The sequence below is a fragment of the Pelodiscus sinensis genome, chromosome W (genome assembly GCF_052426305.1).
Source record: "Pelodiscus sinensis isolate ZL-2025 chromosome W, ASM5242630v1, whole genome shotgun sequence".
NCBI lineage: Eukaryota > Metazoa > Chordata > Testudines > Trionychidae > Pelodiscus > Pelodiscus sinensis.
In genome coordinates, this window is record NC_143084.1 from 12,705,602 (window position 1) to 12,719,717 (window position 14,116).

Below are 14,116 nucleotides of genomic sequence, written 5' to 3' on the forward strand. Positions count from 1 at the left end.
TGATTGCTAGAATTCTCAAACTATAGCAGTATTAGCCCCATTTGTACTAGATTTGGTATCCAGAAATTAATAAACCTTTTTTTTTTAATTGATGGGCTCAAAATAAACAAATTATTGATGGAGATTAGCTCTTGGAATCTCCTTCCTTTTGAAGTAACATGGAGTATTTTGAGGATATTTTAAACAAACTTGTATTGTTTCAATCAGACTCCAAGTTTCCACTGGGCCCTACTTTGGACCTACATTCTGTGTAAAAACATGTTCTTTTTTCAGATAAGCTCAGATCCCTCCATGTATATTGAGGTGGAGAATGAGATGGCCGCTGCGGGATGTTCCAAGCTGAGCAGGTTAAAGTGTAATCGGGAAGGCAAAGAATGGGAGACTGTTCTCGCCAGTCGAATTCTTACTGCAGCTGGAAGCTGGTAAGAGAATTTGCTTGTGGAAGTAGGAACCTTCAGTAAAAGAGTAATAGTCCTTTGAGATGGGAGAGCATTTAGGGTTGTATTGTTATACTATTAAACAAGTGGTTAGTGGAAAGTTTATTCAAGGTTTCATGTGAAAACTTGCTACATTAAAAGTATGTAGGTATTTAATACTTCAGTAGCTTCAGAGGATATTGCTACCTATTTGTCTTTCTTTTTTTTAATCCTGTGTGTATGGCATAGTTTGCAAAATGTTTACATTCATTATTATAGTGCATTACAGGATCCCTTATGTTTATGGAGTCGTGTGATTCTTTATAGTGCGGCGCATCAACCTAAGACCTTCCTGTTGGCCCACTCTGAGACACTTCTGTTCCTCTTTCCTCTTCTTGTAGCATTAGTAACTTGGGCCATTGGCTTTTCTGATCATTGTGGTTGGCTGTTTTTATCATTACTTCTTTTGCAACCTGTACACAATGCTTTCATATTAAACATGTTATATGAATAAATATAATATGCACTGTATGTTCTGATGGCAGCTTCACTAGTGAATTGGCCTTTAGGGTGCTAATGTAATCAAAGTCTTTAAAGCATTCCATGTTCCTATTAGCCAATTAAAATACTTTTTGTCAGACATTGCATTCCTCCATTAAATTCCCCCATTAGAGTGGACTGTGTGATTTAGAACTAACAGTTGTTTAAATGGCAAATGCCACAATGACTGGAGATTGAGAAGAACACTTTTTAATTACAATATTTTTGTGATATACATGTTTCCTCAGGGATACCTGTAATTTCTCCTCCTTCTCAACAGTAGGCTTTTATTTTTGCATCAGAAGTTTAAATTAACCTGTGATATCTTGTTGAGGTCAACTATGAGAGAAGTACCCACAAGTCTGATTCACAGTTCATCTGAACCTTTTTCTGGTTTCACACCCTTAAGAATTATACTGAGGTTTGCATTGGAACAAATTAATAAATTACAGCTGAAATCGATAAATTGTACTTGGTTTTACATGGAAGCTGTTATGTTTTTGAGGTGTAAATGTTTTGCAAAAACTCTCATTGGCCTAAGTTGATTCAAACTCCAACCCAAGAGCACCACAAGGTTAAGTTAGCCTGGCCTCAGTTTCAAGCTTGTTAAGAAGAGGTTGGTTGCAAAGTTTTATGTACAGTTATCAGAGCTCTCCTTCACATCATGTCCTTTCATCCATAACCAGAAACTGCAAATTCCTGATCATTAATGTACATTGTCCAGTGTTTAGATTGAAGCATACCTTAGAGTAGGATAGAAATAAGAAGTGTGTAAAATGTAGGCTGAAATCTCACATGCCCTTTAATGAAGGAGGTAGGACGTGCTCTTTATACAGCATAAGTGTTGCCTCACTGATCGAAGTGCTATCCAACACCATGTTTTAAACATGCACTATTTACTTCGAAATACCGGGTCCCTGCTGCGCGTAGACGCGGGCAGTTAGTCCGGACTTGTAAATTTCAAAAATGGCGACCGGCCGGGAAGATGCAAATGAAGCCCAGGATATTTAAATCCCGGTCTTGATTTGCAACTTCGAATGCCTACATTAACCTCCCTAGTTTGAACTAGGGGGCTAGTGTAGACATACCCCAAGTGATGTCTCCATGGGTGCTCCAACTGTCGGTGTCGGACTTGTCCCGGCACCACATATCGAAGATCTTTCAAGCAGTATCTGGTTGGGCCACGCATGTGCGGTACGGGGCGCATGCGGTTCGCACCTTTTGGAGTTCACACGTGCGACCCAACTCCCCTCAGTTTTCCTCATACTGCCCTCATTCGCAGATGGAATCTGATCCTCTCCTCCTCTTGGAATTCCTGTAGATAAGAAATTAGTTTTAGTTTGTTAAAATTATAGTTATCATTTCTCTCTTGAATTTGTTTAATAAAAAAAAAATTATTCCTCATGTAAATAGTTTACAATGTCAAGAGACAACGCAGCTACAACCAAGCCTCGTATCGGCGCGCGCTCTCAAAAAAAATAAAAAAAATAAAGGCTTAATGGTAATAGTGAATAAAAGAATAAGAGCCTATTGAAATGCCTGGCTCTCCTGGATTCAAAAAGTGCGACAAATGTCGTGACCCTATGCCAGTATTGAATGGCCACGGGTTATGCATCCGCTGCGTGGGAGAGAGAGACACGTCCCTCAGAAGTGCGTTCACTGTTGCAGCCATATGGTCAGGTTCCGGAAGGACAGGAAGCTTAAGACTCCAGATGCTACTTTTTGATAAAGTACTAGAGCCACAGACAGCCAAGGAGGGGAGTACTCAGCAAGAGACCCCTGCTAAACAAAGGAAACAGACAGGCTCACCTTCATCTTTGCCACCTGCAAAAAACAGAGCTTCTCTAGCCTGCTCTCTACCTCCCAGAATTAGCATGGGAGATAAGCCAGGCGCCTCTGGCACCGGGTGACCCCGGTTGCAGAGCCGAAAGAGAAAACCCCGCAACCCTTGGCACTGACCACGCTGGCACTGATGACATCAGATGCCCAAGAACTGGACACAACATGAGCACTGGATACACCACAGGTACCAGCCAAAACACCAGCACCGACGAGAGTGAAGTCAAAATCCGCCAGCACCTTGACTCATTCTCCCAGTCCGGAACGGGTGCCTTCTCCACAAGCACTGATGCCCTCTACAGCAGCATGGCCTGCATCAACACTGTTGGCGCATTCTTCTTCTTGCCACCATCCTCCTTATAGTCAGTTATGATGTCCCGGTGCTGGGGGATAGACAGTGTTCAAGGTCACCACAAGAGGGTTTTCACAGGCGATACCCCTGAATGGCGACAGACTATCCCTCGTTCACTGAGATCACTGGTCCTTTCACATTACAGTGATTATGAGGATGATTGCAGGAGTGTATTCTCCTCCCCAGCTAGACCAGCTATGCCCCATGAGCGCCACCGACCACGTTATTCTCACTATTCTCTGTGGTATCCAAAATGCTCTTACCTCACACATTACTCATCTCTGTGGTCTCCGTGTATGCACTGGGCACCATCCAGACATCGTTCGTTGCTGCCATCAACACTTGCCTGTAGGTCAGCACCAGCCTCCCGTGTTTATAGTCCTCCCCCTCCTACGGAGGATTTGGAAACTGAGAAAGGACAGATCATTGGCAATGCTGACCCCGACCGACCGGGAACCTCTCCAATGGATAATTCATCTTCCTCACCGGATGAGGTGGTCATCTTGGACGATACATCTCCCACCCACAATTTAAAACAATTTCAGGATCTTTTCAAGAGGGTTGTTGTGGCGGGTTTTAAGGGTGCGAGCTCCACACCCCGTGGCTCCCGCCCGCGCCCCGGGCCGGGGCCGGCGGAGTGGGGTGGGGCTCCGCGAACCCACCGCCTTTGAGAGTTCAGTTATCCCGTCCTCCGGGGTCCATGAGTGAGTCTGGTCCCGGGTGCGATCACCCCTCGCCCTGTATGGGGCCGAGGGGGCTCGGCGGACCCGGTCCGGTACCTTACCAGGCGGCCCCCGGCCGGGACCCGGCCGGGGCTCTGGAGCCGTCCCTCTAGTCCTGGTCCCTTCCTCTCGGTCCCTCTCGGCAGGGGGAGGTTGGGTAGTGTGTTCGGCTATTGCCGCCTTGAGGACCTGCGCTGAGGTCGGGGTGTGGGGAGTGGGGGACCCGGGCCCGCCCTCACCACCGGGTCCCAGCCCGAGGCCCTAAGTGAGGTGGGCGCTTTAGAGCGATCCCCCCACGGCAGGCGGGGCAGCCGCCCGAAACTCGCCTGCCCACGGGCGCCAAAACGGTCCCGCCTCGGGCTCCTTCCACTCCCCCGCCGCCTCCCCACTTACCCCATCGCAGCCGCCGTGCCCATCCCAGGGCTAGTCGCCAGCTGCCGGCGTCGTCTCCTCTCGTTGCCCGGAAGGCCGGGTGCTTGGGGTGCCGGGAAGCCAGGGTGGCTGCCCTCTCACTCCCCCCTCCCGGAGCGTCTCCCGGCCCCTGTTATGGGCGCGGGCGGGTGACGTCAGGGGCGCAAGCCCCGCCCCCTCCGTGGCTCTCCGAGCCGGCTCCCGCCAGAGCGCGCCCGTGGCTCCGCCCCGGGACGCAAACCGTGGCGCCCTAAGCGGGCGTTTCGTGGCTGCCCAGGGCTTCCCCCGCTTCCCCCGGCGCGCGCCCGCCCCCGCTTTCGGCTGCGGCGGGGTTGGCGGCGCCGTGCCGAGCGGCTCTCGGCCGTCTGCGGCCGCCGCTTCCCGCTCGGGAGGGGGGGCCTCCCCCGCTCCCAGTGCGGACCCCGCTGGGTCCGTCACAGTTGTCATTAGTCAAGAGGTCAACCTATCAGCAGCGCAAGGGAAAACAACATAGGCTCTTGAAAAACGTACAGCCATCTGCGAAAACAAAGATCGCACTCCCAATTGATGAAGCCATTATGGAGGTGGCGGATAAAGTATGGCAAACACCAGCCTTGGCTCCCCCTAATAATAAACGTGCGGACAGAAAATATTTTGTTCCATCGAAGGACGTGGACTTCTTATTCCTTCACCCACAACCTAACTCTTTGGTCATCCATATCGCAAACCAAAGGTCCAAAAATCCACAGTATAAGGCACAAACGTTTGGACCTATTATACAGAAAAATGTACTTGTCATCCACACTACAACTACGGATAGTGAATTACACTGCTCTACTCGCCAATCATGATTTTGATAATTATGCCAAGCTGACCAAGCTAATGCAACATCTCGCTGACAAGAGGCCGATCCTGAAGTCCATAGTCCAGGAGGGGTACATGACCTCTCGTAACGCCCTGCAGATGGCATTGGATGCGGCTGATACAGCAGCATGGGCAACAGCTACGTCAGTGGTTGAGATGTACCTCGTGGTTATGGGCGGCAGGTGTTCCCAAAGACCTGCAAGTGAAAGTTGAGGACCTGCCATTTGAGAAGCAGAAGCTATTTGCAGCAAGGACAGATGAAGTCCTTCATTCAAGTAAAGACTCACGCACTACACTGCGTACTTTAGGAATGTACACATCACCGTACCATAGGAAACTATATACATCCGATCAGAGACCGAGACCTCTCCTACACCAGACAGCAGAATAGACCTTTCAAGCAGACTTGATCCAGGGCAAGGAACCAGCGTAGCTGCGCCCCTAACAATCGAGCACCCAGCCAACAGTCCTCCAGGCAGCAAGTTTGAGGGCTTGGTCAAGAGCCAGCACGACCCCTCCATTCCTTCAGTGCCTCACGATCGTGCGACTTTCCATCATCGCCTACGCCCTTTTTATGACCAGTGGGCAGCAAATAACTACAGACCATTGGGTCCTAGAGATGGTAAAATGCAGCTATTCCATTCCCTTTATTTCAGTGTCCCCAACTTCCCCCACCCTCCCCGTCTCTCTTCAGAGACCCCTCTCACAAATCACTTCTACGTCAAGAGGTGAACCACCTCCTATACATAGGTGCCATAGAGACAGTGCCCGAGCAATATTGGGGCAGGGGATTTTACTCAAATTATTTCCTTCAGAAAAGAGGATTGAGGGTTGGAGGCCCATCCTAGACCTACACCGCCTAAACAAATACCTACTCAAACAACGGTTCAAGATGATTACGCTTACATCTATCATCCCGGCACTAGAGGAGGGAGGCTGGTTTGCAGCCCTCGACCTCCAAGATGCTTACTTCCATGTAACCATACACCCAACCCACAGACGTTTTCTCCACTTTACGGTCACCTCAGAACATTTTCAGTATCGAGTCCTGCCCTTTGGACTCTCTTCTGTCCCCAGAGTGTTTTCAAAGACCCTGGCCGTGGTAGCAGCGCATCTACGTCACGGGGGTATCATCATTTTGGTCCTGCCAAAATGATGATACTTGGTCCTGCCATGAGGGCAGGGGACTGGACTCGATGACCTCTCGAGGTCCCTTCCAGTCCTAGTATTCTATGATTGATTTTTTTCCCCCCCTACCTCAACGACTGTCTTATTTAAGGCCCGGCCCGACATGCAACTCAGCGTATGATTCAGTTTACCAAGAGGCTATTCGAATCCCTTGGCCTCATCGTAAATGAGAAAAAATCCACCCTATGTCCCCTGCAATCTCTAGAGTTCATAGGAGCTTGTCTGGTTTTCACCACGGCAAAGAGCATACCTCCCCACTCGACGTTTTGAAGCCGTAACAAGCCTTATAACAATCATAACATCCAATCCTACCGTGACTGTATTAACCTGTCTCTGCCTTATGGGCCACATGGCAGCCATGACTTATGTTGTCCAACATGCACGCCTGCACTTTTGCTGCCTTCAGCATTGGCTGTCCTCAGTTTATATCCCATCCAAGCACCATCTGCACAAGTGGGTGACCGTCCCCACCAATGTTTGCACCTCCCTGAAGTGGTGGACCAGTCCAAAAAAACACCTTCTGGGTGTTCCCTTTTGCCAGATGCAGCCCTCTACACAGATCACTACAGACACTTCCCTCCTTGGGTGGGGCACGTACATGCAAGGCCAATTTGCTCAGGGCAGATGGTCAGCTCATGGATCCCGCTGGTACATCAACCTCCTGGAGCTGCGTGCTATGAGCAACGCTTGCAAGTACTTCACTCAATACATCCGCGGCTCTACGGTGCGCATTCTAATGGGCAATACCACCACCATGTTTTACATCAACTGCCAAGGGGGTGCCCGCTCTCCATCCCTCTGTGCGAAGGCTGTGTGCCTGTGGAATTGGTGCATCTGCAACAACATCAGCCTCATTGCATTGTGTATCGCAGGGGTCAACAACGCAACTGTGGATGCTCTAAGCCGTCATTTTATTACAGACCATGAATGGGAACTTCATACAGATGTCCTGCATGCCCTGTTTTATCGATAGGGATTTCCAATGGTAGATCTTTTTGCAACATACCAGAATTTCAAGTGTCCCCAGTATTGTTCCAGGATGGGGATAGGACCAGGATCCCTTGGAGATGCCTTCCTTATAACATAGGAGGCTTGGCTCTCATGCATTCCCTGATTCCTCTTATACCCAGAGTACTCAGGAAGATTGAGGTGGATGGCACCCGGGTCATCCTATAGCCCCTGCCTGGGCCAGACAGACTTGGTTTCCCTATCTTTATCGGATGTCTCGTTGACCTCCTTACCTGCTTCCAAGTCGGCAAGATCTCCTATTCCAGGATGCAGGCAATCTTCTTCACCCCCAGGCAGAAACACTACACCTGACCGCATGGTTTCTCTCTGGCTCTTGGAGAGGGAAAAGAGCTGTTCACAACAGGTGAGAAATGTCCTGATTAACAGTAAAAGACAGGCTACACGCAAGACTTACCTTCAAAAGTGGAACTGCTTTGTAGCATGGTGCAGCAACAGCGATACTCAGCCTACTGCCACTCCACTCCATATGATCCTGGATTACATCATGCATCTGAAAGACCAAGGACTATCACTCTCCTCCCTCAGAGTGCGTCTTGCTTCACTGGCGGCTTTCCACCCTCTGATCGATGAATATTTGATATTTGTGCACCCGATCTCTAAGAGATTTCTTAGAGGACTACATAATCTTAATCCCCATGCAGGCCTTTAGCCCCCACGTGGGATCTGGACCTTGTGCTCAGCACACTGACTAGACCCCCATTTGAGCCTCTAGACACGTTTGCTCTCCCTACTAACAACAAAGACAGTGTTTCTAATAGCGATCATGTCAGTGAGACGAGTGAGCAAAATTGCTGCTCTCATGGCAGCACCACCTTACACTGTTTTATAAAGACAGAGTGGTCCTCCGACCCCATTCCTCCTTTCTACTGACGAACCTATTGTCACATTAACGAACCTATTGTTCTTCCCAAATTTCACCTGAAGCCTCATGCTTCTCGCGAGGAGTTAGTATTACACACACTGGACAGCCGTAGGGCGTTGGCATTCTATATAGACCGTACACGGCCCTTCCACAAATCACAAGCATTATTTCTCTCCCTTGCGGAACAATCTCAGGACACACCATTATCCTCATAGCACATTTCCAAAATAATTACATCGCGTATTACCCAATGTTACTTGCTGTGAAACGGACCTTTTCCTACAACCCCGACAGTACGTTCCACACTGGCTGTAGTACGTCATCTGCCTTTCTGACGGGAGTCCCTCTTACAGAGATCTGTTCAGCAGCTACATGGTCGTACAACCACACCTTTACGAGATACTATGCAATCGCCCCACGAATGGAGACGATCTCTGCTGTAGCCCAGGTGGTCCTTGCATCTCTGCATAACACTTAATCCGAAGCCCACCTACTGCACTTTGTGTACTGCTACAGAGTCACCAACAGTAGAGCACCCACGGGGACATCACTTGAAGAAGAAAGGGAAGTTACTCATCTTATGCAGTAACCACAGTTCTTCAAGATGTGTGTCCCTGTGGGTGCTCCACGACTCACCCTTCCTTCCCCTCTTCTTTGGATCTATTCCACGTAATTGGGCGGTTATGAAGAAAGCTGAGGGGAGGTGGGGCTGTGCATGCGAACTCCAAAGGCACGGACCGCATGCACGGCCTGACCAGATACTGCTTGAAAGATCTCTGATCTGTGGCACCGGGACGAGCCTGACACCAGCAGTGGAGCACCCATGGGGGGGGGGAGGGAAGACATCTCGAAGAACTGTTGTAACTGCACAAGGTAACTTCCTTTTGTATGATAACCCAAGTGATCTTGCTTTTTTCATTTCACTGAGTTTAAATGTTTCCCTTTTATCATTTTCAGTGATGTGGTGAGTGTAGCCTGTGAGAAGAGGACCTTATCTGTATTTTCAGCTTGCGGTCGTCGCCTTCTCCCGCCTATTATATTGCATTCGCCTATTTCAGCTTTACGTTGCACAGGTTCCTACGTCATGGCTCTCACCACTATTGCTACACTGTCTGTATGGTGAGTACTAAATTATGTTGCCATGACTGCCAATGAGCATGAGCTGTGTTTGACTGGTTACCTTACTGCTTCCAGGTAATGATTTTAATTGGAGCTGATAGCTTTTTAGGTTGGTTTGCTCTGCTTCAAATCAGGTTTACTTTTGATTGAGTCTCTTTTGGGGATGTGAAATTCACCCCTGTGTGGAGGTGTTGTGCCTGCTGTCTTTTGCAGGTTTAAGTGGAACTCTGCACGGAGGTGAATTTCACCCTAGAACGTGGATGGTTTATCCTACTAATGGTCATTTATTTGAGCCATCTTCTAGGACAGCGTGATCTTATTCTGTGTAATTAAGGGAAAGAAGGAAACATAGAAATAATTCAAATCTTCACTTTTAGTAAATCAACATTGACGTTGGAAGTAGGGATGTCAACGTGTAGAGTACACGATTAACCGATAAACCTGGGTTTATCAGTTAATCCTATCAACTACACACAATTCTCTCTCCCCCCCCCTCCTGCTGGGGGGCAGGGAGCGGGAGCTGGTGCCTGTCCCTGTGAGGAGCTGGCTTTAAGCAGGCTCCCCATGAGCACCAGATCCACCTTCTCTCTCTTCTCCCCCACCCCCCACTGCTCTCTGATAGAGACACAGCAGCGTGGAGAATGAGGGGGGGGCAGGTGGGAGCTGATACATGTGGGGAGCCTGCCAGCTCCATGAACCCACCTGACGCACGTGCGCCCCCCCCTTGCTGCCTCCTACAAAGGCGGGGGGGAGGGGGCGGGCAGGGCAGGGGCAGGCAGGAAGGAGCCGGTGCTGAGGGGAGCTGGCTTGAAAGCTCCGGTATCTCACGGAGCAGCCTTTGTCCGTGGGGAGCTCGGACCCCATGTAGACAGGGGCTGCTAGCACCCTGCGCTGCTGCTTCTGTATCAGAGGCAGCAGCGCAGCAGGCAGAAGCTGGTTTCTAAACTGGCTCCCCTTGTGGACCGGCTCCCACCTGCCACTCTATGCTGCTGCTTCTGACAAAGACAGCAGCGCAGAGTGGCAGGGGGCTCCTTGGGAGTGGGGTCGGAGTGCACTGGCTGCCGACCCCACCTTTGCAGGCTGTTGAATAGTCGTGTAACCACTAAAATTTCATACGGTTACATGACTATTCAATTACATGCTATCTATCTAGCATCCCTAATTGGAAGGTGTGTTGTCTAACGGCTAGAGTATGGGCCTAGTAGTCAGAAGGCATGGGTTCAGTTCCCAGCTCTGCTGCTGACTCACTGTGTGACCTTGGACAATTCAGTTAACCCCTCTTTCTACATTAGTTTACTTAGTTCATACCTATTTTCCCTATTTTACAAATTATCTCAGAGAAATGTTGTGAGGCTTAACGTTTGCAAAGTATGATGAGATTCTCTAACATAAAGGGCCACAGATGCTTCTTATCCTTTTTGGAAACGGGTGCATACAGCTCTGCTTTGCTATTAATTTTTTATGGCTGCTAAAATTGTGTTACCAAAATAATGACGAAAATAAACTTTAATCAGAAACATTCTGGAAACTGGTTTGTTATATGTTTGGAGTATTAATTTCTTTTTTTTAACTGATAGATTTCTCTCCTCCACACCCCCCCCCCCTTTCAGGAATGTTCATAAACAGTCAGCGGTTGTCAAAGATGAGTCTCTGCAAACAATATTAGCAGGTAATGAAAGGGGAAATTTACCTGCCAAGCTTAGCTTTTCAGCCATCCTGTAATATGTAGAGCCATTAATGAGGTGTACTAAAATTCTACCTACCCTGTAAAGCAAAAATAAATAGGTTTTCTTCTGTGTGTAGTTGGGTGTTAAAGGGAAATCACTGGATAATATTTCATTACCACAGAAATAATCAAGATAAAAATATAAGGAGATGATAGACTATTTAGGATACTGTAATTTATTCTTAAATGTTGAAATGCAGCATTGTAGATGTATCATGAAACACTTTGTAATCTGGTGTATAAATACTGTAACACTACTGAGGTTCCTAGTGCATATCTTGCATATTTTAAAACTCTATTGATCAGAAATTATCTGAATTTAACAAATCTATTTTCTGTCCTTGCCAATATCTGGCAAAAAAAAAAAAAAAAAAAACACACACCAGTGTTGCAGGAAACACACTGGCCTCCTATCTAGATTTTAGTCTTAGTAGTACTAATCAAAAGCAATTTGAGAGGGGTGGGATAAAATCAGCAAACGGCAGAAGTTTTCTCAGAAAGGCAGCTACAAGCCCTGGTCAATTGGTCCTGCATGTAAAACATGCTCCAATAAACAGTAGTATCAGAACATGTTGGTAAACACGATACAATGAATATCTCCGCATTACAGCATGTTTACCTTTGATACCACACCTTCCCAAGTATAGTTTGTTAGATGATTGGCATGCAAATATATGTAAACAGAAAAGTTTATTTTTTAAAGATGACAGAAAAATAAATAGGTGACTATTCTGCCCTGAGATTTAGGGATGTAAAATCCTGGTTAATCGGCTAAACATTAGGTTGACCTAACGTTTAACAGATTAACTCACTAAGCGAGATCCAGGCTGGGGCAGCTCCCACCCCCAGACCCGTGCTGGGGCTGCCACCAGCTCCCGCCCCTGCTGGAGCAGCCCCTGTCCGTGGAGGGGCTGGGCCCCCCATGGACAGAGGCTGCTCCAGACACCAGAGCAGCCCCTGCCTGCAGGATGCCCAGGAGCTGCTCTGGACGAGAGCAGCCCCTATCTGTGGCGGGCCCCCTGTGGGGCTGAAGCAGCTCCATGCCCGTGGCAGGCAGGGAGCTGCTCCAGCCCCCTCTGGTTACCAGTTAACAGGAACCGGTATGCATCAGCCATTTAGGGTAAGGCTTGCTGGTTAACCAGTTGACCTTTCACTAGGGATGTTAGCGTATAGTTGTTTAAATGATTAACCGATATGCCTGGGCTTACAGGTTAATCCTAATGACTACATGCGCTCACACTCACACACCCCTTACTGCCTCTATTAGAGGCAGCAAGTGGGGGTAGCTGGCTTAAAAGCCGGCTCTCGGAGAGCACTGACTCCCGCCAACCCCCCCCCCACCCCCCAAGTGTGTAAATGTGTTACCACTAAAAAATTCTAGCGGTTACACATTTACACAAAAACATGATAGTTAATATCCCTACCTTTCACATCCTTATTTGAGATACTACAACATCCTTTTGCGCCAACCCTTTATGTTGCAGTTTCTCAAGATTATGTAATAATAGTTGCAAAGAAATGACCCATATGTTGAGCTCAGTGCCGAGAGTCCGACTTCTAAGTCAAGCTCCACTGCTGACTTGATTTCACCTCTCTACCTCCTCTTCCCTGTCAGTAAAATGGGAGTAACACTTGTTACATCTGCTTCAGAAGGGCTGTTGTGAGGATTAATTAATGGGTATAAGAACGGCCAGACTGGGTCAGACCAAAGGTCCATCCAGCCCAGTGTCCTGTCTGCTGACAGTGGCCAGTGCCAGGTGCCCCAGAGGGAGTGAACACAACAGGTAATCCTCACGTGATCCCTCCCCTGTCACCCACCTCCAGAGAAACAGAGACTAGGGACACCATTCCTACCCATCCTGGCTAATAGCCTTTGATGGACTTAACCTCCATGAATCTATCTAGCTCTTTTTTGAACCCTGTTAAAGTCCTAGCCTTCACAACTTCCTCTGGCAAGGAGTTCCACAGGTTGACTGACTGTGCGCTGAGTGAAGAAAAACTTCCTTTTAAACCTGCTGCCTATTAATTTCTTCTGGTGACCCCTAGTTCTTATATTGTGGGAATAAGTAAATAATTTTTTTCTTATTCACTTTTTCCATACCAGTCATGATTTTATAGACCTCTATCCTATCCCCCCCTTAGTCTCCTCTTTTCTAAACTGAAAAGCCCTAGTCTTTTTAATCTCGTTTCATATGGGACCTGTTCCAAACCCCTAATCATTTTAGTTGCCCTTCTCTGAACCTTTTTCAATGCCAGTATATCTTTTTTTAGGTGTCTACTGTGTTTTAAATGTGTAGAGTTGTAATTGTTGTTTAATGGTTACTTCAGCGGAAGTCATGAGATCTGATTTGATCTGTAGGAAATGATACAACTGTGTCTCAAATTTTGCTGACTCAGCATGGTATGCCAGTAATGAGCCTGTCTGATGGAAAGACCTATTGTTTTAATCCTTCTCTTTCTACATGGTAAGTTGTACATCTTTCCTACTTTTTATGACAGGGGTGGGGAACCTTTTTTGAATTGGGGGCCACTGACCCGCAGAAAAATCATCGGGGGCTGCACACAAGTGAGAAGTGCCCCCCCCCCCAACCCCTCACTGATGTGACCCCTGACTGGGAAGAAGAAAGACACTCCCCACATTCCCCTTGCACACCAGAGCCTAGAGGGGCCCGGGCTAGTAGATTTTTGTGTGCTCTGCGCTAGCATGGGTTTCCCAATGCTGGGGTGGGGGGCGACGAGGCGGCCCTGAGCCTCGGGGGCCTGAACCAGCCCCCGGGCCTTAGGTTCCCCACCCGTTTTATAAAGTTGGCTGTGTTAGCATGCCAGTTCTGATTTACTGCCCCTTAATTGTGTACTGTGAAAACTAACCTGAGCAGGAACACACTCTAGGCTTGTCTGCTAATTTGCTCCCCATGTACTAGTACGTGGATGACTGGACCAGTCCCTTTAATGGTCTTAAAATAAACCTTGTAAGTTAAAAGCTTAAATGGAAATTTATTACCTTTCCGTTTTTTCACCTCCTGTTACATATATATACTCTGATTTGTCATCATGAGTTGCTTGTAACTG

General features: G+C 47.9%; 1 protein-coding gene across 3 annotated transcripts in view; it reads left to right on the top strand.

The window, feature by feature from the left end:
• The window catches only part of LOC102449237 (protein HIRA-like), a 185,581-nt gene that overhangs the window by 113,796 nt on the left and 57,669 nt on the right, over nt 1-14,116 (top strand). For all 3 annotated transcript variants that reach the window (XM_089775121.1, XM_075918057.2, XM_075918058.2), the window contains 4 exons: nt 274-422; nt 9,160-9,321; nt 10,932-10,990; nt 13,407-13,512. In XM_089775121.1, coding sequence (XP_089631247.1) covers nt 274-422; nt 9,160-9,321; nt 10,932-10,990; nt 13,407-13,512 — 476 coding nt within the window. The remainder of the gene's footprint in view (nt 1-273; nt 423-9,159; nt 9,322-10,931; nt 10,991-13,406; nt 13,513-14,116) is intronic.